The 24,646-nt window shown below is 38.5% G+C and overlaps 1 protein-coding gene across 3 annotated transcripts in view; it reads left to right on the top strand.

The window, feature by feature from the left end:
* Positions 1-24,646, top strand: part of LOC111141353 (GRB10 interacting GYF protein 2) — a 149,138-nt gene that overhangs the window by 20,719 nt on the left and 103,773 nt on the right. For all 3 annotated transcript variants that reach the window (XM_022493850.1, XM_022493835.1, XM_022493842.1), the window contains exons 3-5: positions 8,199-8,283; positions 18,766-18,895; positions 20,024-20,119. In XM_022493850.1, coding sequence (XP_022349558.1) covers positions 8,243-8,283; positions 18,766-18,895; positions 20,024-20,119 — 267 coding nt within the window. In that variant the 5' untranslated portion in view covers positions 8,199-8,242. The remainder of the gene's footprint in view (positions 1-8,198; positions 8,284-18,765; positions 18,896-20,023; positions 20,120-24,646) is intronic.

Consider the following 24,646-nt stretch of genomic DNA (forward strand, 5'->3'; position numbering starts at 1 on the left):
TCCTTTCCTTTTAGCTCTTGCTAATTCGTTGTCCTCCTGGTATCTTGAATGATCTTCCTAAAGTAGCCAGTTTCAAAAAAACAAAAACAACAAAAAAATGAAATACCAGCTTCATCCTAGACATTTTCTTGCCCTAATCTTTTATAGCCTTTCATTGCCCTTGGGATATAGTGTACAAAGTCTTCTATGATATGGCCACGAATTACCAATCTTCATTTTAGTTTTTAGCTGTATTGAACAAATGGATAATCTCCCCAAAGATCCTGGCTCTTTCTCCTATCTGTTATAAATTCAGTGAATGTAGAGAAAATGAGAATCTATGATATGGTGCAAAGTTAGTGCTAGAGATCTCTAATCTTTCTCTTCTTGCCAGTATTCTCCTGCATTATGTTTGCTGAGCTTTGTTCTTGTCGCTTGAGCTTGTCCCTGCTTGACTTCTGCTTTGGGGTAGTTTCATTCAATTTTTGGTTATAGTTATGTATTTACTTCCAAATCTGTTTTCTCATTCCCCCTGACTCTTTAGTGGAATAAAGTCTATATTAATGGTCTTTTGGGGTGTTTCCCCAGGTGCATTCATTTTGACCAAAATCACGATTGTCTTTCCTCCCAGATTTTATTTTTCTAATTTCTGTTTACTTTCAAGTCTTACATGCAGATTGAAAAAGCATTCCACCTCAGTATGGAATCCTGTAGGTCCCATTCGATTTCTACATCCTCTGTTTAGATTTTCCTTTCCAAAGGGACCAGTGCTTCTGCTGCTGAGGAAATGGAGTAGATACTTAAATAGACCTTGGTTTTATGCATGCCATTGTAAGGGAGGGAGGACAAGGCAGTCCTCCTGGGGTGAAGGAATGGCATGAAGAGAAGCATAGATGAAAGAGAATGCTGTGGAGAGTAGAAAGTTCTCATTTGGCCTTGAGTTTGGAGGTGAAACAGTAGGAGATTGAATTGAGGAGGTATGGGTTATCAGATTGCTGGGGACCTAAAATACCAGGAGTTTTGCTATACATGGTAGGTTTATTTACTTACTTATTTTAATTTTAATTTAATTTAATTTTATTTTTTAAAGATTTTATTTATTTATTTGACAGAGAGATTACAAGTTGGCAGAGAGGCAGGCAGAGGGGGAGGGGGAAGCAGGCTCCTTGCCAAGCAAGGAGTCCGATGCGGGTCTGCATCCCAGGACCCTGGGATCATGACCTGAGCTGAAGGCAGCAGCTTAACCGACTGAGCCACCCAGGCGTCCCAGTTTATTTATTTTTAAAGCTTTTATTTATTTGAGAGGGAGAAAGAGAGAGCCAGAAAGAGAACACAGGCAGGGAGGGGGGCCAGGGGAGAGGGAGAAGCAGGCTTCCCGCTGAGCAGGGAGCCAGTGCGGGGCTCCATGCGGGGCTCGATGCAGGGCCCAGATCCCAGGACCTTGGAATCATGACCTGAGCGAAAAGCAGAGGCTTAACTGACTGAGCCACACAGGTGCCGCATACCCACACAGGCGTCAACCATATTGACCGTTTTACAGGGGGGTAGGCATGACCAGAATGGTGCTTTAGGAAGAATGATCTTGTTGGTTGTGAGTAGTTAGTGATCAGGAATTGAATTAGAAATTTTATTGTAATAATCCAAACATGAGTTAACAAAGGCTTAACTATAATAAAAGGAGAGTGCAAGAGGAATCTTGAAGGAGGAACTGACCAAATTTGAGACAAAATGACAGGGTATAAGGAAGCAGGGAGGAAGAAGTTGCAGATGATTTTGTGCTTTTAAGTCTAGCTGACTACTGAATTCTGAGAACTAGGGTACCTTGATCAGTTGTTGATGAGGTAGATATCTAGGAGGAGCAGGCAACTGAAAATGCCTTCTAGGTCATGGGAGAAAAAAATCAAATCTGTAATTCACAGCAGGGCGAGGGTGGGGGGGGGGCCCTTCCCAGGGGAAACAATCTGGAAATTTTCTTGCTCTTGTTATGATGACAACCCCAATCTCCATGTGTTCCTTATTCTGTGACTTAGTAGGCAGAGTTCTACCATTGTGGTAGAGAATACCATTGTAGATTAAAAAAAGGTTCAAGACAGTATCTAAACAGAATTTATAGTTAAACCCTAGGTATGCTGAGGGAAGTCAGAAAAGAGAAACTTTTGGGGGAATGGCAACTAAATAGGAAGGAAACACAGGTAGAAGAACAATACCAGTACAGTATTGGTCATGGAAGGAAGAGGAGAAGAGTTTTGAGAAAAGGCAATCTAGAAAGGTAGAAGAGCACAGCATCCAGAGTCTGGTTCAGATCCTGACTTGCTGTAAAAATTCAGGGCTGTTTTCTGATGGTCAAAAGTCTCCTGGGGCTTTGAGTTGACCACATTTAGCTCAAGGCGGAACCTATGCATTTCAGGACCTCCTTGCATCCTTAGAAAGGACAGTTGAGAAATAGGCCCAGTTTCCATTCTGACTAATTTATAATTCAGAGGCATTGGGTAAGACAATCTCTCTAGTACATATATAAACACATTAGAACTGGGGTCATTTAAATGAATGTGGAAGGAGCAGTCTGAAGTGGGGAATTCAGAATTAAAGATTATAATACTGTAAGCATTTAAATGAGATTTCTTCAACAGTCATGACTCTTAAGATTTCCTGTTTTAATTCATAAAAGAGAGCAAGTAGAACACCATTCTGAGTAATATAGGTCTCTTTGGTGATAATTAAATCACAGATTATTATTCTTGGTTCTTTTTTTTTTTTTTTTTTTTTTAAGATTTTATTTATTTATTTGACAGAGATCACAAGTAGGCAGAGAGGCAGGCAGAGAGGGAGAGGAAAGCAGGCTCCCTGCCAAGCAGAGAGCCCGATGTGGGGCTCTATCCCAGGACCCTGAGATCATGACCCAAGCTGAAGGCAGAGGCTTAATCCACTGAGCCACCCAGGCACCCCTAAAAAAATAGCTTTTAATATTTGTGTAGTATGGTTAGGTAGTTTGGCACTACCTGAAAGGTTTATAGGTGGAATGGTAAACAGGACCAGAACAGGATTTCCTTGCTTGTTCCTTAGATGCTGCCTAAGTCTAGGGCTTCTCCTGTAATTCAGGACTGCTTTCTGCAGTTGGGAAGGTTAGGCATTACACAGCTCTAGGGACTCCATTTGCATCCTTTATGGTATTAGTGGCCATGGAGCTTTGTGCTTCTGAGGCCTGCGTCTCCTTAAAGTAATAAAGGGGGAATTTTTTTTTAAATCTCTTAAGTGATTTTAATATTTTCACAACTATCAAATCAGTTTTTATTTTTTAAAAATATTTTATTAGCGTGTGTGAGAAAGCACAAGTGGGTGGGGGGGGGGGAGCTGCAGAGGGAGAGGGAGAAACAGGTTCCCGGTGAGTAGGGAGCCCAGTGTGGGGCTTGATGCAGAGCTTGATCCCAGGACCTTGGAGTCATGACCTGAGCTGAAAGCAGACGCTTAACCAACTGAGCCACCCAGGTGCCCCCAAATAATTCAGTTTTTAATGGGGAATCATTTGCCTTGTAAATTCAGTCTGGTTCAAATCTGACTTGCTTTGTAAATTCAGAGCCGTTTTCCGATGGTCAAAGTCCCACGGGGGTTTGAGTATAAAACATTTGGCTGGGTGGGGTGTAAAATGGTAGTAAAAACATTCCCTCAGGATGTTTTGTCTTACATTGAAGTCTTATGGTTGATGTAGTCTCTGCAGGTCTTTAAAAGCCAAGTAGGTCCACTTTTTAAAAGCACACTGAATTGATTTATGCCAAATATGGCCACAGGACTGATGTGTAAGCAGAATGCCTGTATTGATTTACAGTGGGCATCTTCTTGGGGTCTGATCATCACTACCTTGGCAAGTCATTTCAGTTGGAATGTACCATAATTTAACTGAATCCAAGTCTGCATCATTTGTGAGATTCTTTATTACTGAAGAAGAAATCCTCATACTATGACGTAAGCTCTGCCACAGAGTTTTTTAATTACTTAGATATATTTTTAAAAAGATTTTATTTATTTGACAGAGATAGAAGCACAAGTAGGCAGAGCAACAAGCAGAAGGAGAGGGAGAAGCAGGTTTCCTGCTTCGCAGGGAGCCGGTGTGGGACTCGATCCCAAGACCCTGGGATCATGACCTGTGCTGAAGGCAGATGCTTAACCGACTGAGCCACCCAGGTGCCTCCCCCTTTAAAAGAGATTTTAATTACTTAAAAATTTTTAATTTAATTTAATTTAAATTTTTTAAGATTTTATTTATTTATTTGACAGACAGATCACAAGTAGGCAGAAAGGCAGGCAGAGAGAGGAGGAAACAGGCTCCCTGCTGAGCAGAGGCGGGACTCTATCCCATGACCCTGGGATCACGACCGGAGCTGAAGGCAGAGACTTTAACCCACTGAGCCACTCAGGCATGCCTAATTACTTAAAATTTTTATTTTCATTTTTTTCCCTTCAGTTGTCTGCAATGGCTCGCTTATTTTACATTTTCAGATTCAAAAGACATTTTAAAATTAATATTTTTAAAGTAATCTCTACACCCAATGTGGGGCTCCAACGCATGACCAAGATCAGGAGTTGGATTTTTTTTTTTTTTTTAGGATTGTATTTATGAGACAGAGCAAGTGTGTGTGCAAATGTGTGGCACACAAACACGCATGCATGCGGTCATGCATGAGTGAGCAAGCATGAGCTGGGGGCAAGAGGGGTGGTGGGCAGAGAGAGAGGGAGAAGCAGACTTCCTGCTAAGCAGAGAGCCTGACTCAGGGCTGATAATCAGGACCCTCAGATCATGACCTGAGCTGAAGTCAGAGCTTCAGGGAGTGAACCACCCAGGAGCTCCAAGACTTGCATGCATGCTCTTCTAACTGAGCCATCCAGGTGTCCGTTAGTTTACATTTTTTTAAAAAAAGATTTTATTTATTTATTTGACAGAGATCACAAGTAGGCAGTGAAGCAGGTCGAGAGAGAGGCAGGGTGGGGGGGGGCAGGCTCCCCGCTGAGCAGATAGCCCAATGCGGGACTTGATCCCAGGACCCTGAGATCATGACCTGAGCTGAGGCAGAGGCTTTAGCCACTGAGCCACTCAGGCACCCCATTATTTTACATTTTAAAAAAAGTTCTTTTAAATTTATTTAGGTGTAATAGATTATTATTACATGGTATATATTTTGTGTATATTTTAAAGAGACAATAGAAGTGAAATATATTGGTTAAGGTACTCCTCAAATTTCTGCATGTTATGTCTTACTCTTCTAAATAATGAAAAATTTAGGATTATGGAAGTTTCCTTCCTCCCCTCTCCCCACTATTATAGTGTCATGTTATTAAGGGTATTAATAATGAAATGTTTCTTAGGGACTGCTCCGTTGTTTTCTCATCAATGTAAAATTCAGTGATTTCTTGCTTCTGAAGTTCTTAAAACCAGTCCAAGTTGTTTAATTTCCCCCTTTAAGTACTTTTGCAGCCGATACAGATGGCCGCATGTGGGTTGTGCGTTGTCCAGTCTCTGCAGCAAACCATAACAAGCTTTATCTGTGTGTGGTTTTTTTGGTTCTTTTCCTCAGGTTCTGTAAAGCACTTACAATCACTTCTCTGATGGTGAAAAGTTATTTCACTAATATCCCATTGCTGTGTTTGCTTTCTTTTATATACTACATTTCATTTCAATTTAGAACCATATTATAATCTTTTGGGAGACATTTTAAGCAGCAGTTTAAAATCAGGTACTAACAACAATGCAGTTGAAAGGATGCTAGTGAACAGCTATGACTAAGTTTACTACGGGCAGACAGTGACACCTGTGGCACAACTTTCTTTGGGCTGAGAGCAGTGGTAACAGGACACTAAGATGTATTTCAGTTTTGGAGAGGTTAAAATGTGGGAAACCATGTGTCTTGTGTTGTTGTTAATTGTTTTTTTTTTTTTTTTTTTTTTTTAAATAGAATCACCAGTTGCTTAAGAGATGGGGGAGGGCACTAAGTTGATGTCAAGCTTGAGTCTGGTATGCAAGCTTGTGGGGCCATGTAGCAGTTCAGAGTTAAGTTAGAATATGGGTGACTCCATGGAACCCTCAGGGTTGAACTAGGGCTAGAAATACCTTCCAGAGAAGGGCAGATAAATTATTTTTTATTTACTTTTATGTTTTTCCCCACCCACTGAGCTTTTCCAAACCCTTTTTCTTTTCTTCCCAGAAGGCAAATAAATTAATAGCTGATTATGGATGTTAACATACTTTTACTTTGCCTTTTCTTCATTTTTGACCCATTTCTAGTTAATATATATATATTTTATATTTTTATTTATTTATTTATTTGACAGAGATCACAAGTAGGCAGAGAGGCAGGCAGAGAGAGAGGAAGAAACAGGCTCCCTGCTGAGCAGAGAGCCCAATGCAGGGCTTGATCCCGGGACTCCAGGATCATGACCTGAGCTGAAGGCAGAGGCTTTAACCCACTGAGCCACCCAGGCATCCCTCTAGTTAATATTTTTAAGCTATCTCTACACCTAATGTGGGGCTTGAACCCACAACCCTGAGATCAAGAGGGTTGGTCTACTGAATGCTGTACTGACCCAGCCAGATGCCCTGAGGCATTTTTTCTATTTAATATTTTTTAGATCTGATAAACAGAAATAAAAGGGTGATGTGAATTTATCTTAGAGATATTTACAGTATTTTTAAAATATTTTATTTTTATTTATTTATTTTATGTACTTTAATATTTTATTATTTATTTATTTATTTATTTTATTTATTTATTTGAGAGAGAGAGACAGTGAGAGAGAGCATGAGCGAGGAGAAGGTCAGAGGGAGAAGCAGAATCCCTGTGGAACTGGGAGCCCGATGTGGGACTCGATTCCTGAGCTGAAGGCAGTCGCTTAACCAACTGAGCCACCCAGGCACCCTGAGATATTTACAGTATATTTACAATACTTACATTTTTTCATTTTTAAGCTGTAATTTTCTTTTTCCATTCTGTTTCCAGCTTTATGGAGATATAGTTGACGTATAGCATTGTATAAACTTAAAGCATGTGTATAGCATTGTATAAGTTTAAAGCATGTAGTGTATTGATTTGATACATTTATATATTGCAGAATGATTACCACCATAGCATAAAGCTAACACCTCATTCCATCACATACTTACTATTTCTTTTTTTGTGGTGAGAACATTTAAGATCTAATCTCTTCACGACTTTCACGTATATAGTATGGTAATCACTTTGCTGTACATTAGATCCCCAGAAGTGGGACTTTGTACCCTGGGAACACAAAGCTCCCTATTCCCCCCCCCCCCCCCACCCAGCCTCTGGTGACTCCCACTCTACTCTGTGTTTCTCTGAGTTTGGTTTTTCTTTAGATTCTGTATATGAATAATATCCTACAATATTTGTCTTTTCTTGTCTGACTTACTTCAATTTAAACTCTGATATTTTAAAATGGTTTTTGAAAGGTCGCTAATGAAACTTACTAGCAAATTATTTTAACTTGATGGTTCAAAATAATTTTTTGTTTTTTAAGATTTTATTTATTTATTTGACAGAGAGAGAGAGATCACAAGCAGGCAGAGACAGAGGGGGGGGAAGCAGGCTCCCCACTGAGCAGAGAGCCCAATGTGGGGCTCGATCCCGGGACCCTGGGATCATGACCTGAGCTGAAGGCAGAGGCTTTAACCCACTGAACCACCCAGGTGCCTCTCAAGATAATTTTTTAAAAGAATCACTAGTGTATAAAATGCTAAGCAGAAAGTGGGTAGAGTTGTGGAAGCTGTGAGATAGGCAGGGGGGATGCTTATTTTAAGAATCTTTAACATACCTCATGGTAATGGGAGAACTGTTGCAAGGGAATAATATATATTAAAATGTAAATCTGTTACCTTCATTCACTCCCTATTGCTCAGTGGCTAATGAAGAAGGTCCTTAGTTTGGTCCCTGATGTCCTGCCTGGTCTGTTCCCACCTATCTCATTGGATTCATCTTATACCATGCCTCCTTTCCCCAGATAAACATAAGAAGATGGTGAATTGAAATGTAAGGGGATTTATGAATTTTACTTTTCCTGTTATACTGTTATAAATAGGGATTAAAAAATCTTATTCTATTGGCTCTGGTTAAATGGAGCCAGGGAATAAGTAAAATACCTTAGATATAGTTTCTGGGCTGGAATTCTGCATTTCCTCTTGATTAACTGGATAGAGATATTTTTCTCATTAACAGGTTTCTCCACATATAAAAATCTATTGTAAAGATACCGGAAAATAATGGCAGCGGAAACGCAGACACTGAACTTTGGGCCTGAATGGTGAGTTTTCAAAATCTCATCCTATCTGATATTGGATGTACTACTAGTATAGTAGTAAGGTATTTGTACAGATATTGGGTGGTTTATAAATGTATATGTTTTTGAGACTTTGATTTTTGTGCCTAATTGAAAACAATGTAGCTTCTCTAGGAATAAATTATGTTTGGTTAGTGACTGCATTCTGTATTTAAAAAAAGCTTTCTTGGTCTGGCTTTGTAATGATAACAAGATTTTCTTGGTCTGGTTTTGCACTGGTAATGGTTATGTAATGGTAATGGACTTCTTGCAATCCCACCACTCTAGCAAATTATTTGCCCTTTTTTTTGAGCCCTTGTCTAAGTGCATATAAAATTTTACATATAATCGTAACATTTTTATCTGTATATGTTTTCTGCTACAATGCTGTTTCGCGAGTGCTATTCATACACTTATTTGAAAACATAGTTTTTATTGAATTATTATTTGAATTTTATTTTATTGATGGGCTAAGCAGGTGGTCCAGAATTATACTGGCTGTTAACTGTAGCTCATCTAAGATTGGGATAACATTTGCCATAATAACAATTAATTGACCTTTGAGTCTCTTACAGATGTGTTTGGACCCTGAATATGGAATTCTCATGGAATTTTGAGATCCATCACATTGTAGTGTGATTTTCCCCCCTTCCTCCTTTCCCCCCAATGTTGGTGATTGAAGATCCTCTCGTCAGTGGCATGAATAGTTGCTTTTTCTATTCAAATCTTGGGCCAGAAGCAGTATATAAAATAGATAAATTGGAATGGTGTCTTAAACATTCTTGATTGTTTAGGTGAAAAATGGTGCAGACTTCTGTAGTAACTCTCTGTTTGAAGACACTTATTAACTTATTTTATGCATTTCTTTTTATATGTAATTCCTAAATTTGTTTGGCCCTTATAGCTAGCGTTTGGAAACTGAGGAGAAATCACTACTTGAAGTTCTAAGAACTGAAGCAGCTTTTCTACTTTGAGAATTATTTTGGAAATGTTGACCTAAGTAATGCTGTACCTGTTTTAGTTCTTAGTTTGTGTTTTAAAAATAGTTTTATTGCCATATCAGTATATGTTTTTGAAGAAATTGGAGATTACAAGTAAGCCAGAGGAAGATCTAATCACCATAATTTTACCATCCATGATATAACTACTGTAAATAGGTTAGTTTATCTCTGTGGGTGGTTTTATGTATGCTTATTTGTGTATATGTACATTTATTTTCACAAAAATGGGATCATACTGTACATTCAGCTTTGTAACCTGCTTTTAAAAAATAGCCACATCAAAAGTATATTTTTTTAAATAAATGTTTTCTTTATCTTAAATGGTTGCATTGTATGATGTACCATCATTTATTTAGCCTTCTAGATGTAGCATATATAGGCTGTTTTTAGGTTTTCATTATAAAAGTATTTTTGATGAACATTCTTGTAGCTAAATCTTAATTCACATCTTATTAGCTTTATAAGGTGGTTTAAATCTATATAGCTCACTTGTTGAACTGTTTTGTGTGTAACTCTTCTGCCTTTGTCCAGAATTTGTAACTGCTTCTCTTTTGTATTTACACACTTTTCTTTGTAAAAACATGATTAAACTTGTCAGCTAATTTAAGGAAGTTGTCTCTCCCGCCTTTTAAGAAAAAGAGACAACACTAGGAATTCAACCTAAAGAAAAAACTGCTGGAGATGTTCTAGAGTTAAGTTAGTATACATTTAGCTTGATGTCCTGTATCATGGATTGACAAACTATGGCCTGTGAGACTATAAGTACAGTTTTTATGAATAAATTTTATTGGAACATAAAACATACCCATTTGTTTCTGTATTATCTGGCTTCTTTCATACCATAGTGGCAAGGTTGAGTAGTCATAGGTGAGGCCATCCGGCTCTAAAAGCTTACATATTTACTTTCTGGCCTTCTACAGAGAAAAGTTATTTGGCCTCTGCCCTAAACCATGGGTTTCTGGAGTCGTTTCAGTGTGTCACTGACCGAGTCTACCAGTAGCACTATACACATTTTTTCATTGGTACTCTGAAGTTTTGTTTGAGCAGTCCAGGTTTTATACGAAATTTGAACTGAAGTAGCTTTAGTAGAAGTCCCATGCTTAAACAGTAGCTTTACCGGATTTTTACCGTGCAGGCATTATTAGAGCTTAGGGTCCTTCCCTTAACTCACCTGGAATGCTTTTAAACTGAGGACTGGAGGTCTAAGTAGGCACACTGCCTTTTTAGTACCATATATCAACGTTTCTTTTGGGAAAGGGAATATATGAGACCCTTAAGTAACTCAGATAACCCTGAGCTTAGAAGCTGCAGTATGAGTAGAAGCTGCTGCTGTGTTTCCATGCATGTAACATTGCATTCATTGTGGAACCTGAAGTAAGGAGCTGTGTCCGGAACACTTGAGAATCAAAATTTAGAGTGATTGCATTCCATTAGAGTGTCGCTCTGAACCATACAGAAACGAATTCAGTGATGCTTTATTCTGTTTACTAAGATCATTATTTCTATTATGATGTAAAAACAAATGTTCAATAAGAAATGGATGAAATGAGCAGATTTACTGATACTTGGGGAAGTAGTAAAGATGGGAGAATGTTGAAAATTTTGATAGAGACAGACCATGAATGACCATATACATGGACTTTTTAAGGTAGGGATGTGGGGTCATTAGGTCTTAGCTTATTTCTATATTTAGAATAAAAATATGTACTGTATAACACTAAAGCAATTTAAAAAGGTGTGATAGATTTAATGGAGGAGTAAATAGTTTCTAGGAATAAAACAATAGTCTTTACTCAAATGTTACTGCCTTAGACCTCTCCTGACCCATCTGTATATAATACCTTCTCCTTATTTCCTATCTCCCTACTCTGCTTAATTTTTTCTTAATGGTCTATATCTAAATAGAATGTGGCAATTTTACTCACTTATTCTCTTTATTATTTAAATCCCATCCTCCAGCTCCCACTAGACTGTGAGCTCCCAGAGGGCAGGTACTTTGGTCTCAGTTTTTGTACAGTTTGTTCATTGCTGTATCTCTAGTGCCTGCATTATATAGTAGGTGCTCAATAAATATTTGTTCATTGAGTGAATGAGTTGTTGGAACGTAAAGTTGATTTTAATGTTTTGCTATTATAAATATGTGTGTGTATATATCCTTGAACAGTTTTGTTGGTATTGCTGATTATTTTGGAGTAATTCCTTGGAAGTGGAATTATTAAAACAAAAATTGCAGTTTTAAGGCTTTGGATGATGTGTGGACAGATTGACCACCAGAAGGGTTGTGCGAATTTAATTCCCATCCCATGCCTGTTTACTTCACCCTTGACAAAACACTAAGTACTACCTTACAAAAAAACGAAAAAAAATTTTTTTTGTTTTAAATCTGGTAGATTTAGGGTTTTTGGATTTTTTTTTAAATTTTTTTGTTTGGTTCAGTAACAAAGTAATTCATGCTTATTCTAGAAAACCTTGGAGGAAGTGGTAGTACAAAAAGAAAAAGGAAATATATAAGTTATCCTTAATCCTACCATCCAAAGAACCATTGTGAACATTTTGGTTTGTATCCTATTTTTTTTTCCTGCAAATGTTTGTATATATACTTAAAGACATTAAAAAAAAAAACCAAATTCATTATTTACTTGTTTTGGGGGGGGTTATTTTTATTTTTATGTTGAGGATTGTAAATAGATAAATGTAGATGCTAAAGGAATCTATCGTAGGGGGAATAAGCGCAGATAGTTACCTGGCTTTATGGGGAAGAAGCCAAGGAATCGCCTTCTGGTTTTCTTCTATCTCATCTCCTTGGTCTTAAGGAAATTTTTTCCAGGTCTTTCCTTGCAAGAAAGTGAGGCACTTATTTCCCCCAAAGCATTTTGTTTATACCTGTGTTAAAATAGTTACATCTTTGTGTTGTGTCTCTGTGTTTACCTTACTCAGAAAAGAACATAAGAAAGGTACTGTATTTCTCAATTTTGGTAAGCCCATTGTTTACCCTTGTATATTAAACATAGGCACTTAGTAAATAATGGACTCAAGTCTCATGGGGGTGGGGAGAAATGAGGGCAAAGAAGAAAAACTTGTTATTGTTGGGTTACTAAGTATCATCTTATGGGCTTGTGGGGAAAATGAGAGAATTTCTGAAGAATGGGATACATTAATCATCCCAGTTTTCCAAAAAGAGTGAAAGATATCTGTGTGGTCTGAAGGGATAAGTAATTTGGTATTATCCAGGGGTGTTATTTATTTATTTATTTATTAACTAATATTTTTTTATTTATCTGAGAGAGGGTGGGAAAAAGAGGGTGCGCACACATGTGAACAGGGACAGGTAAAGAAGGAGAAGCAGACCACTGCTGCAGGGAGCCTGAGGTGGGACTTGTTCCCAGGACCCTGGTATCATGACCTAGGCTGAAGGCAGATGCCTAACTGACTGAGTCTCCCAGGCACCCCCAGGATATATTTTAGAAGAGAATATTAAGATTTGTTTAGAAAACATTTCTCACATGCCTCCTACGTTCCGTGTCTTGTGTTAGGTGCTGAGGCAAAAAGGTTGAAAGGACATGGTACCTGCCTTTGAATTATGTAGTGAGGAAGCTGACAGTAATTTCACTATAATGTTGACGTGTGAAGGAAGTGTAGCGAAGTATAGTATATTAATCTGCTTATTTGATGCCTATAAACATCTCATCATTCATACTTTTCTGAAACTGAGCTCATGAGTTTTTCTGTTTTAGATTTATTTAATCTTAAATACCACAGTATGCCCATTTGCTTAGTCCCAAAGTCTTGGAGTTATTCTGGATATTTCTTTTACTTCTGTATCTCTACATCTAGTCGATTCCAGTGCCATTTCCGTTTCATCTCCAACGTATCTCAAATCTGTTCATTTCTCTCCACCTGCATTGCTGTCACCCTGTTATAAGTCACCACCATCTCTGACATAAACAATTGCAAGAGTGGCGTGATGTTTTCTGGCTTTCATTCTTCTCATTGTTCAGCAGCCAGAGCAGTCTTAAGATATAAATTGGGTCAGGTTTTCTCCAAAATCCTTCAATAGCTTTATGTCTATTTGCATGACTTTTTATTGGCTTTTTCTTCCACTAGCCAGTTAGTTCCATGAAGGCTGAGCTGGTACTTGTGTCTAGCCCAGGTCTTGAGGATTTTGAGCTCTCTTCCCTGTACCATTCTCTTTCCAACTCCTCATCCTCCTCATTCTGACTTGACTCTTCCTTTTCCTCCTTGCACTTAACCTCTCTGTTCCCCCAGCAGTCTTCCCTCCCTACAAGTGAAAATGGCTTGAAAAAATAAAATTTTCCTGATAGCAGAAAAGGCATGTGTAAAGACAAGGGGGCAGGAAACAGCAAGTTTAAGAGAGGAATTCTGAGACACTGTCTTTACTATACTGTGAAGTGTGGGAGAGATGAGCTTGGAGGCATCCTTTCTATGTTAAGAAACTCGATTTTATTTGATCGTTGTGTGCCAATGAAGAGTTGTTAATCAGGGAACATTTTATTTGGGTTTGCATTTGAGATATATTTGTAGTAGTGTGGAGGATGAACGATGACTAGTTATATCACTTAGGATGCTGTTGTAGCAGTCCAGGTAAGAAAGAGAAGTGTGGATAGTAAGATTGATAGGATGGCTTGAGAGATTTAGGATCTAAAACTGGTAGGATGTGGTAATTGGATATGGGACATGGTAGAAGGTGAGGAGTAAAGGATGACTCCCTGACTCTTAATCCAGTGGTTGAGCAGATGGTGATGTCCTTACCTGCCTTAAGGTGATGAAGGGATTTGGGATGAGTAAACTGATGAGTAGGGTTTAGGGGATGTTAAAGCAAAAGCTGAGAGGCTCATATGGAAGACTTAAAAACTCTAGGGAAGAGGTCAGAGCTGGAGTTGAGAATCAGGAGCTTACCCAGAAATGTTTTTTGACTCCTATACACATCTACATGGATACTCCAGATTGCCTTCATAAACTGAAGTTTGGATTTGGAACAATAATAAGTGAAGATTTGGGGATGTCATGGGGTTTTAGAAGGTCTTCTAATGCTACCCATCAGTTACTACTACTCATATTAGAACTGGGCCTTTTGTGTTAAACAGATCTCAGTATGACCAGAAAGAAGAAGGTGACTGATGGGAAATTGTCCCTTGGATTTGTGTGAGGTTATTGATGAACTTCACTGGAGCAGTGGAGTTGTAGGGGAGAAGCCAGATTATGCCAGGGTGTTTTTTTGTTTCTTTTTTGCGCTGGGTTTTGAAGTGACCACAAGTATGGATGTGGAGATGTTTCTGAAATGAAGAGGAATGATGAATAGTGCATAGCTAGAGGGGATGCTGCATTAAAGGGGTTTTAAAAAACTCACTGTCAGAAGAGAGGTTAAAGATCATTGGTGGGTTTTTAAGGAGGGATGTTACCCAGGTGTGTTTTTAGCTTTTACAAATATCTGTTAGGTGAAGAGGGACTTGGAACAGGATTTGCCGATTATTGAGTAGAGCACAGATCTCCTCATTGAGGCTACTATCTTAGTTTGAATTACTCTCAGTTTGCCTTAGTTCGTTCTCTTCACAGTCCTGGAGGAATCTCTTGAGAATGCACTCTGGTTATGTTAGTCTTAGATCTGGGGCCTATAAGAAATGCTCAGTCCTCGACATTGGACATTCAGTCCTTGGGCAGTGGGCGTAGGGTCCATTGGAAGGGACCAGGGTGGTAAGTGGATTTGAAACCTTGTGAGGAGCAAATGAAGAAATTAATGTTGAGCCAGAAGAAGGAAAGTCTCTAAAGAGACATTGTGACTATTTGCCAGTACGGGAATGTTTTTCACTTGAAAGAGCGTCTAAGATGTGCCCTCTAGTGGTTGGAACGAGTGGCAAACATATTGGTTTAGTATAAGAAAGATATTTTAACATAGTTTCTTTAAAAAAAAAAAAGATTTTATTTATTTTAGAGAGTGTGAGTGTATGTGTGTGGGGAGGGGGGTAGAGGGAGAAGGAGAATTTCAGGTCAACTCCCTGCTGAGCATCAGCCTGCCGTGAGGGTCCTGCTGTGAGGAGCCTGCCGTGAACCCAAGTTCATGACCTGAGCTGAAATCAAGAGTTGGACGCTCAATTGACTGAGCACTCAGGCGCCCCTAAAATAATTTATAATAAAATATATATGTTTTAAAATTAATGTTTGGCAAAGTAAACCTTGCCTATTTGATTGATTGATTTTTTTAAAAGTTTTATTTATTTGAGAGATAGCACAGGCAGAGGGAGAAACAGGCTTCCCACTGAGCAAGGAGCCTGACATTATGACTGGAGCTGAAGGCAGATGCTTAACCAACTGAGCCACTCCCAAACCTTGCCTATTTTAAATAAAGTTTGGGAGTTTTGATCTTTTTAGTCATGAAAACCTAGGTTTGAGACTTTGTTTTGCTGGTTGAGTGTGGGCAAGTTGTTTAACCCTCGTCTGTTCCTAGAGTTGTTGTGAAGCTGAAATGAAATGAAGTGAAGTAATCCATATGTAAAATTCCCAGCTTCAGTTCTCAGTGGATATTAATTCTACTTTTTCAGGAAAAAGCCCAGCTATACATGAATTTGTTGGAGATCAGTTCGTGGAGGGCCCTCCAGCAGTAGTTCTTCATGTGCATGTTGTTTTCTTCCCTGGTTGTTCCAACCTGTCTTACAGGAGTTGGACTAAATGACCGCTATGTTCAATATTTGGAAAGAAAACAAAAGACCAGCCTAGTAGCAATAAGCACTCCTAGCACCCAGTTTGCATTTTTAATATGCACTAAGGAGAATCAGGCTCCCAGGAGAAATGGTTGATTCTAGGCCTGAGGCAAGAAATACAAGCTATGCCTAGAACATAGAACATATTGACATAACAGAAGAGAAGCCGTTAAAGACTGCTAGGGTGTGTCAGAAGGATTTAGGAACATACCTGAAGAGTCTCTCGCTGGTCAAAGATGAGACAGTTTGAGGGGCACCTGGTTGGCTCAGTCAGTGGAACATGTGGCTCTTGATCTCAGGGTCATGAGTTTAAGCCCCTCATTAGGTGCGCAGCCTACTTGAAAGATGAGAATTTGAATACTGTTAATAATTGCAGTGAAATAACTTAATTAAAATTATTTGTTATCATTGGAAGATGCTAGGGAATTAAGTCCCTATTTTGAAAACTAATTAGAAGAATCAAGACTTTTTTCTTTCCTATATGAACTATACTATTGGGTAACAATACTAAATAGCGTAAGAGAGAAATTTCTCCTTATAGAAATACTCCAGCTAATAAAGAAGGAATAATAGAAGAAAATCACTTTGTAACCTTAGTGAATGAACTTAGGCACCTTGGCATTGGTCTTCAGGGACTACTAGACTCAAAAAATGAACCAGGCAGTAAGTGCTTCCAAATGGCATAACACACCACTACATGGAAGTAGTCTTTCCAGATCAGATCAGGTCTTTACATCCAGTCACCAATGTACATGAAATGCATAGAACAGAGAAATGTGTTAAGGTATATCACAGAGATAAAAATCAGCAAAATCCAGACTAGAAAAAATTCTTTTGGAGAGAACATTTCGGAGTATTTACTGATGACAAAACTTCCCTTCAAAAATTTCCCCCAGGGGCGCCTGGGTGGCTCAGTCGAGTTAAGCATCTGCTTTCAGGTCAGGTCACGATCCCTGGGGCCTAGGATCGAGTCCCGCATGGGGCTCCCTGCTCAGCAGGAAGCCTGCTTCTCCCCCATCCACACTCCCCCTGCTGTGTTTCCTCTCTCCCTGTGTTTCTGTCAAATAAATAAAATCTTTAAAAAAAAAAAAAAGTCCCCCCAAAATCTTGGAAAGTTTCCTTCAAAAAAATTTTTGAAAGCATATGATTTCCTTGAAAACAGTATCAGAGGAGGGTTAGATGGAGTGGTAGAAGGAGCAGGGTTGGCCATGGGTTATTGATTTGGGGGCTGGGTGAATGGTATGTAGGAGTTCGTTATGTAATTCCTGGTGTTCTTACGTATGTTCAAAATCGTCCATAAATAAAATGTTAAAAAAAGGTAAGTAGAGAAGATAGAAACACTGAAAAAAGACCCTAGCAATCTTGAGTTTACTAATATATCCCCCCCTTTTTCCTTATTGTACATATAAACACATGTTTATATTTATGCACATAGAATTTTTGACTAATATACAAGTAATATTCTGCTTTCCTTCGTATTTTTTTTTAAATGTGTGGATCATTCCCTTTTTTGCGTATGTGAATAAAGCTTAACAATTTGGGGAATATATTTTAATGCTTCAGTTGAATTTTCCTTTAAGCTAACCTACTGAAGTAAAGTACCTTGGTCCCCTTTACCCTTGATACTTAACTGCTTTATAGAATTTCAGGCAGCCCTCAGATAAGGAGCTCCTGCTGGTAGTGGTTTTGCTGCTTGCTGTTTGACACAGTGCTGCAGTGAGATTTTATTATGGCCATTTTTTGCTGAGCTTCACCCACCTTTTTTTTTCCTCTCTAAATAAAAGCATCTTATAAAAATGTTCCTTCTAACCCCAGTTCCATTTCTCTTGGAGTATATTTTTATTTTTTCCTAGAAGTAAATATGGCTTAAAATTTTTTTTCTTGTATTAACTCTTCAGTGCATTTTCACATTCAACATACTGATCATTGCTTCCAGTAAAAATGAATTGTGAAATACTGTAGGCATATAAAAGTATAAAATTGTAACAAACATTTCTGTATAGCATGAATGAGAAAATAAATCATTGCAGGTATAATTAAAACAGCCTTTACATTTTCCTTCCCTTTGCAGATAGAACCTTATCTTGAATTTTGTATTGTCAATTCATGTTTGTTTTTATACTTACTATATTTTATATGTATTCTTAAACAGTATAAATTTATTTTCAGGTTTGCTTGTATATCTTTGTTGTAAGCTTCTATGTTTTGCTTTTTCTTTTGTATAGCATACGTTCTTATTTAACAAATATTAATGTTTTGTTAAACATTAGCAGATCATTCTTTGAAGTGGTGGTTCCACTGTAATCCCACAAATACTGCTTGATAATTTCCATTGTTTTACATCCTTACCAACAACTGGTATTCCAGATTTATTAATTGGTATTGTCAGATTTATTAATTCTTACTAATCTAATAGGTATAAGGTGATATTTCACTTCTGTTTTAATCCTGTTCCTTTTATGATTTGAAATAGTCACCTCTTCACCACCAGACTTCTCAGGGACATGCCATGATAACCTTTTAAGTAAGGAGTTACCACATGGTCGTCTGGTTATTTCTCAATGAACTGTTCTCTTAATGTGCTATGACAGCAGGTTGTATTAAAGCTAAAATCTTGGATACCTTGAGAAAATGGGATTTCTTTCTGCTCTTCTAAAGAACTAAAATGAATACTTTTGTAGTATATAAAAATAGAAGTTCTTAGTGTCAGAATATTTGACATTTCATTTTTTATGTCTCTCCTATTCTAGGCTCCGGGCTCTGTCCAGTGGTGGGAGTATCACGTCCCCTCCTCTTTCTCCAGCTTTGCCGAAGTATAAGTTAGCAGACTATCGTTACGGTCGAGAAGAAATGTTAGCACTTTTCCTTAAAGATAACAAGGTAAGAGAAAAGTAAAGAGTTCAGAATTATGAATGAGATTTTAGGGTATATATAGTGATATATTGATAGATGAAGTACCCATGGTTTTTCTGTTTTTTTTTTTCCTGCTTTGAAACCTGCAGTCATTGACAGAGAATCTTCTAAGTGTAAGGAGCTCAGTATTTTTTAGAGAAGACCTAAGATTTTGTTACAGGAGTAGAAAACTTCATGGAAACAGGGAATATTCAGCACTTAGTACTTTGTTTAATTTCCTTTTAATGCCTCCTTCATGTCCATTTCTATCCCAATTTGATGGCTGCACCTCTCTTAGTTGTACCTTTACTCTTCATTTAGAAGTTAGGAGTGAGAAGAGGAGCATTCTCTTCTTTCCCTTTTTGTATTAAATATAGACAGTTTTCATTTGAGAAAACGTCTTAAAATATATCATGTTTGTGTCACTTATGAATGATCAAAACTCAAACAGCGTAAAGTACTTACTGTCTGACTAGTGAGAGCTAATATTTTCTATTTTTCAAATATACTTTGTTTTTACTTTTACTAGTGGTTTGCAGAATCTCAACTTTTTTTTTTTTTTTTTAAAGATTTTATTTATTTATTTGACAGAGATCACAAGTAGGCAGAGAGGCAGGCAGAGAGAGCGGGGGAAGGAGGCTCCCCATTGAGCAGGGAGCCCGATGCGGGGCTCGATCCCAGGACCCTGGGATCATGACCTGAGCTGAAGGCAGAGACTTGAACCCACTGAGCCACTCAGGCACCCCCGGAATCTCAAATTTTAATGATGGTTGCTAAGGACAGATAAAATTATTTATGAAACTCTCATTAGTACCTTGTGGTAAACGTAAGGATTTTTATTCTTCCACTCTGTACTCTGGAATACCAGAGTTAGTGCTGTATATCATATCTGAAAGTGGTGGTCTGATGGGAGGAAGAGGAAGGTGACTGGGGTTTTTAATATTTGACCCTCTCAGAATAAGTAAGTACTACTGAAGGTAATTGTGGTTGAATAAGCTTTACTCCATATTTATTATAATCACCAAGATGCAGACAAAAGGGTATTTTTTCTTATTTTATAATTTTTGTAGTTGGAGGGATAGCATTAATTTCATGGTCATGTGTTTGGTCATACAGATACCTTCAGACCTACTGGATAAAGAATTTCTGCCTATCCTACAGGAGGAGCCCCTGCCTCCGTTGGCTCTTGTACCCTTTACAGAAGAAGAACAGGTTTGTGCTTACCTTTTAGCCTTAGGTCAAACCCTTGTTCCTTTCCACTGAGTCATGAGAATTGGAAGTTACTACTTACGCCCTAAGGCCTTCTATCCCCACAGATCTATTTTCTTCTTTCTTTTCACTTGAAGCGTGGATGCCTCTTAAAGTTGGCAAGATTCTGCTTTAGTCCTGAAGCTTTTTGAGTGTTATATAGAGCAAGGAAATGTTTCTAGATCCTTAAGGACAATGGGAATCATCCATTATAATTTATTTGAGTAGAGAGGTATTTTTTGGGAAGTAGGGCCGCCTTTTCAGAATAATAATAGTTTTTCAGAAGTAATTGGTAACCTGAATTCTCACCAATGCATTCTTTTTTTTTTTTTTTTTAAAGATTTTATTTATTTACTTGACAAAGAACATAAGCAGGGGGGAGTGGCAGGCAGATGAAGAGGGAGAAAGGAGCCCACTATGGGGCTCGATCCCAGGACCCTGGGATCATGACCTGAACCAAAGGCAGTTGCTTAACCCACTGAGCCACCTAGGTGCCCCCATTCTTCTTCTTCTTTTTTTTTTAATTGAATTAATTAACATGATGTATTACTAGTTTAAGAGGTAGAGTTCAGTAATTCAGTAGTTGTCTAGTGCTCATTACATCATATGCCCTCCTTAATGTCTGTCCATCACCCAGTTACCCCATCTCCCCACCCCTCTCCCCTCTAGCAGTCCTGTTTGTTTCCTGTGATAGAGTCTTATGGTTTGTTTCCCTCTCTGATTTCATCTTGTTTCATTTTTTCCTCTCTTCCCCATGACCCTCTGTTTTGTTTCTTAAATTCCACACATGAGATCATATGATAATCATCTTTCTTTGATTGACTTATTTTGCTTTGCACAAATACACTCTAGTTCCATCCATGTTGTTAGAAATGGCAAAATTTCTTTCTTTCTTTTTTTTTGGTAGCTGAGTAGTATTCCATTTTATATACATACCGCATCTTCTTTACCCACCTATCTGTTGATGGACAGCTGGGCTCTCTTTCCATACTTTGTCTGCTGTGGACTTTGCTGCTGTAAACATTGGGGTGCAGGTACCCCTTCGGATCAGTACATTTGTATCTTTTAAGTAAATACCCAGTAGTGCAATTGTTGGGTTGTAGGGTAGCTCTATTTTCAACTTTTTGAGGAACCTCCATGCTATTTTCCAGAGTGGTTGCACCACCAACAGTGTAAGAGGGTTCCCTTTTCTCCACATCCTCACCAATATTTGTTGTCTCCTAACTTGTTAATTTTAGCCATTCTGATCAGTGTAAGGTGATATCTAATTGTGGTGTTGATTTGTATTTCCCTGATGCCGAGTGATGTTGAGCTTTTTTTCATGTTTCTGTTGGCCATTGGTTGTCTTCCTTTAAAAAAAAAAAAGTTATTTATTTGTTTATTTGTTTGTTTATTTATTTATGTGACAGAGAGAGAGACACACACACAGTGAGAGGGAACACAAGCAGGGGGAGTGGGAGAGGGAGAAGCAGGCTTCCCTCTGAGCAGGGAGCCCAGGACCCTGGGATCACGACCTGAGCCACCCAGGTGCCCCATTGGTTGTCGTCTTCAGAGAAATGTCTGTTCATGTCTTCTGGCCATTTCCTTTTTTCTTTTTTTTTAAAGATTTTATTTATTTATTTGACAGAGAGATCACAAGTAGGCAGAGAGGCAGGCAGAGAGAGTTGGGGAAGCAAGGCTCCCTGCTGAGCAGAGAGCCAGATGTGGGGCTTGATCCCAGGACCCTGAGATCATGACCTGAGCCGAAGGCAGAGACTGAACCCACTGAGCCACCCAGGCACCCCTTCGGCCCATTTCTTGATTGGATTATTCATTCTTTGGGTGTTGAGTTTGATAAGTTCTTTGTACATTTTGGATACTGGGCCTTTTCTGATACAACATTTGCAAATATCTCCTCCCACGCTGTTGATTGTCTTTTGGTTTTGTCAGCTGTTTTCTTTGCTGTGCAAAACATGTTTATCTTGACAAAGTTCCAGTAGTACATTTCTGCCTTTGTTTCTCTTTGGAGATGTGTCGAGCAAGAAGTTGCTGCAGCCAAGGTGAAGAGGTTACTAGCTATGTTCTCCTCTAGGATTTTGATGGATTCCTGTCTCACATTTAGGTCTTTCATCCATTTTGAGTCTATTTTTGTGTATGGTATAAGGAAATGGTCCAGTTTCATTTTTATGCATGTGGTTTAATTTTCCCAACACCATTTGTTGGAGAGACTTTCTTTTTTCCATTGGATATGCTTTTCCTGCTTTGTGGAAGATTAGTTGACCATGGAGTTGAGGGTCCTTTCTGGGATCTGTCTTCTGTTCCATTCATTGACCTATGTGTCTCTATGTGTCTGTTTTTGTGCCAGTACCGTACAGTCTTGATTACAGCTTTGTTTGTAATAGAGCTTGAAGGCCGAAATTGTGATGCCGCCAGTTTTTGTTTTCTTTTTCAATATTCCTTTGGGTATTTGGGGTCTTTTCTGGTCCATACAAATTTTAGGATTATTTGTCCCAGTTCTGTGAAAAAAGTTGATGGTATTTTAATATGGTTTGCATTAAATGTGTAGATTGCTCCAGGTGGCATAGACATTTTCACAATATTTATTCCTCCAGTCCATGAGTATGGAATGTTTTTCCATTTCTTTATGTCTTCCCAGTTTCTTTCATGAGCATTCCGTAGTTCTCTGAACACAGATCCTTTGCCTCTTTGGTTAGTTTTATTCCTAGGTATCTCATGGTTTTGGATGCAATTGTAAATAAGATTGGCTCTTTAATTCCTCTTTATTCTGTCTCATTGTTAGTATATAGAAATGCACATGATTTTTGCTCATTGATTTTATATCCTGCCACTTTACTGAATTGCTGTATGAGTTCTAGCAATTTTGGGGTGGAGATTTTGGGTTTTCCACAGAGTATCACGTCTTCTGCGAAGAGTGAGAGTTTGATTTCTTCTTTTCCAATTCAGATGCCTTTTATTTCTTTTTGTTGTCTGATTGCTGAGGCTAGGACTTCTAGTACTGTGTTGAACAACAGTGGTGATAGTGGACATCCCTGCCATGTTCCTGACCTTAAGGGAAAAGCTCTCAGTTTTTCCCCATTGAGAATGATACTCACTTTTCATATATGGTGGGCTTTTCATATATGGCTTTTATGATATTGAGGTATGTTCCCTCTATCTTTACACTGTGAGGTGTTTTCATCAAAAAAGGGTGCTGTTCTTTGTTAGATGCTTTCTCTGCATTTATTGAAATGATCTTAGTGTTCTTGTCCTTTCTTTTAGTAGTGTAGTATATCACATTGATTTGCAGGTATTGAACTACCCTTGCAGCCCAGGAATAAATCCCACTTGGTTGTGCTTACAAATGCATTCTACCACTAAGGGAAAAAATATAGATCTTCAGCTCGAAATGTACTCTTCTGTCACCAATTTTTGTTTATGATATTGTGAGAAACTTAGATTTTTGGCCGAAAAGTAGGTTTTGTGTTGTCTTTATTTATTATGATGTGCTATTTCCAAAGATAAATATGAGTTTCTGATTTCAAGAAATTTGTTTATTTTTTATTTATTTATTTTTAAAGATTTAATTTATTTATTTGACTGAGATCACAAGTAGGGAGAGGCAGGCAGAGAGAGAGAGGGGGAAGCAGGCTCTCTGTTGAGCAGAGAGCCCGATGCTGGACTTGATCCTAGGATCCTGGGATCATGACCTGAGCCAATGGCAGAGGCTTTAACCCACTAAGCCACCCAGGTACCTCTGATTTCAAGAAATTTTAAAGTAATTGTAGTAAAATGGAAAAAATAACTTTTTGGAATGTTCGAATGACACTTTCTTGATTCATTTATATTTTAAGATTTATTCATTTTAAAGAGAGTGGGGGGGGGGTCAGAGGGAGAGAGAGAGAGAATCCCAAGCAGACTCCGCAGAGTGTGGAGCCTCATGTGGGGCTCAATCCTGTGACGGTGAGATTATGACCTGAGCCGAAACCAAGAATCTGATGCTCAACTAACTGATCACTCTGGTGCCTATGGAATGCCACTTTAATAGGAGAATCATCATTGCTTTTTTTTTTTTTTTTTTTTTTTTTTGGGAAGATTTTATTTATTTGTCAGAGAGAGAGAGAGAGAGAGCAAGTGAGCACAAGGGGGGAGAGCAGCAGGCAGAGGGAGAAGCAGTCTCGCTACTGAGCTGGAAGCCTGATGTGGGACTCAGTTCCCAGGACCCTGGGATCATGACCTGAGCCAAAGGCAGCTGTTTGACTGAGCCACCCAGGCGTCCCTTGTTTTTGTTTTTTATTTTGTATTTTATTATTATTATTATTATTTTTTAAAGATTTTATTTATTTATTTGACCAGAGATCACAAGTCGGCAGAGAGGCAGGCAGAGAGAGAGGGAAGCAGACTCCCTGCTGAGCAGAGAACTCAACGTGGGGCTTGATCCCAGCACTCTGGGATCATGACCTGAGCCGAAAGCAGAGGCTTTAACCCACTGAGCCACCCAGTGGGTTAAAGCCT

Source organism: Enhydra lutris, unplaced genomic scaffold (genome assembly GCF_002288905.1).
Source record: "Enhydra lutris kenyoni isolate GAN:26980312 unplaced genomic scaffold, ASM228890v2 scaffoldscaffold1, whole genome shotgun sequence".
NCBI lineage: Eukaryota > Metazoa > Chordata > Mammalia > Carnivora > Mustelidae > Enhydra > Enhydra lutris.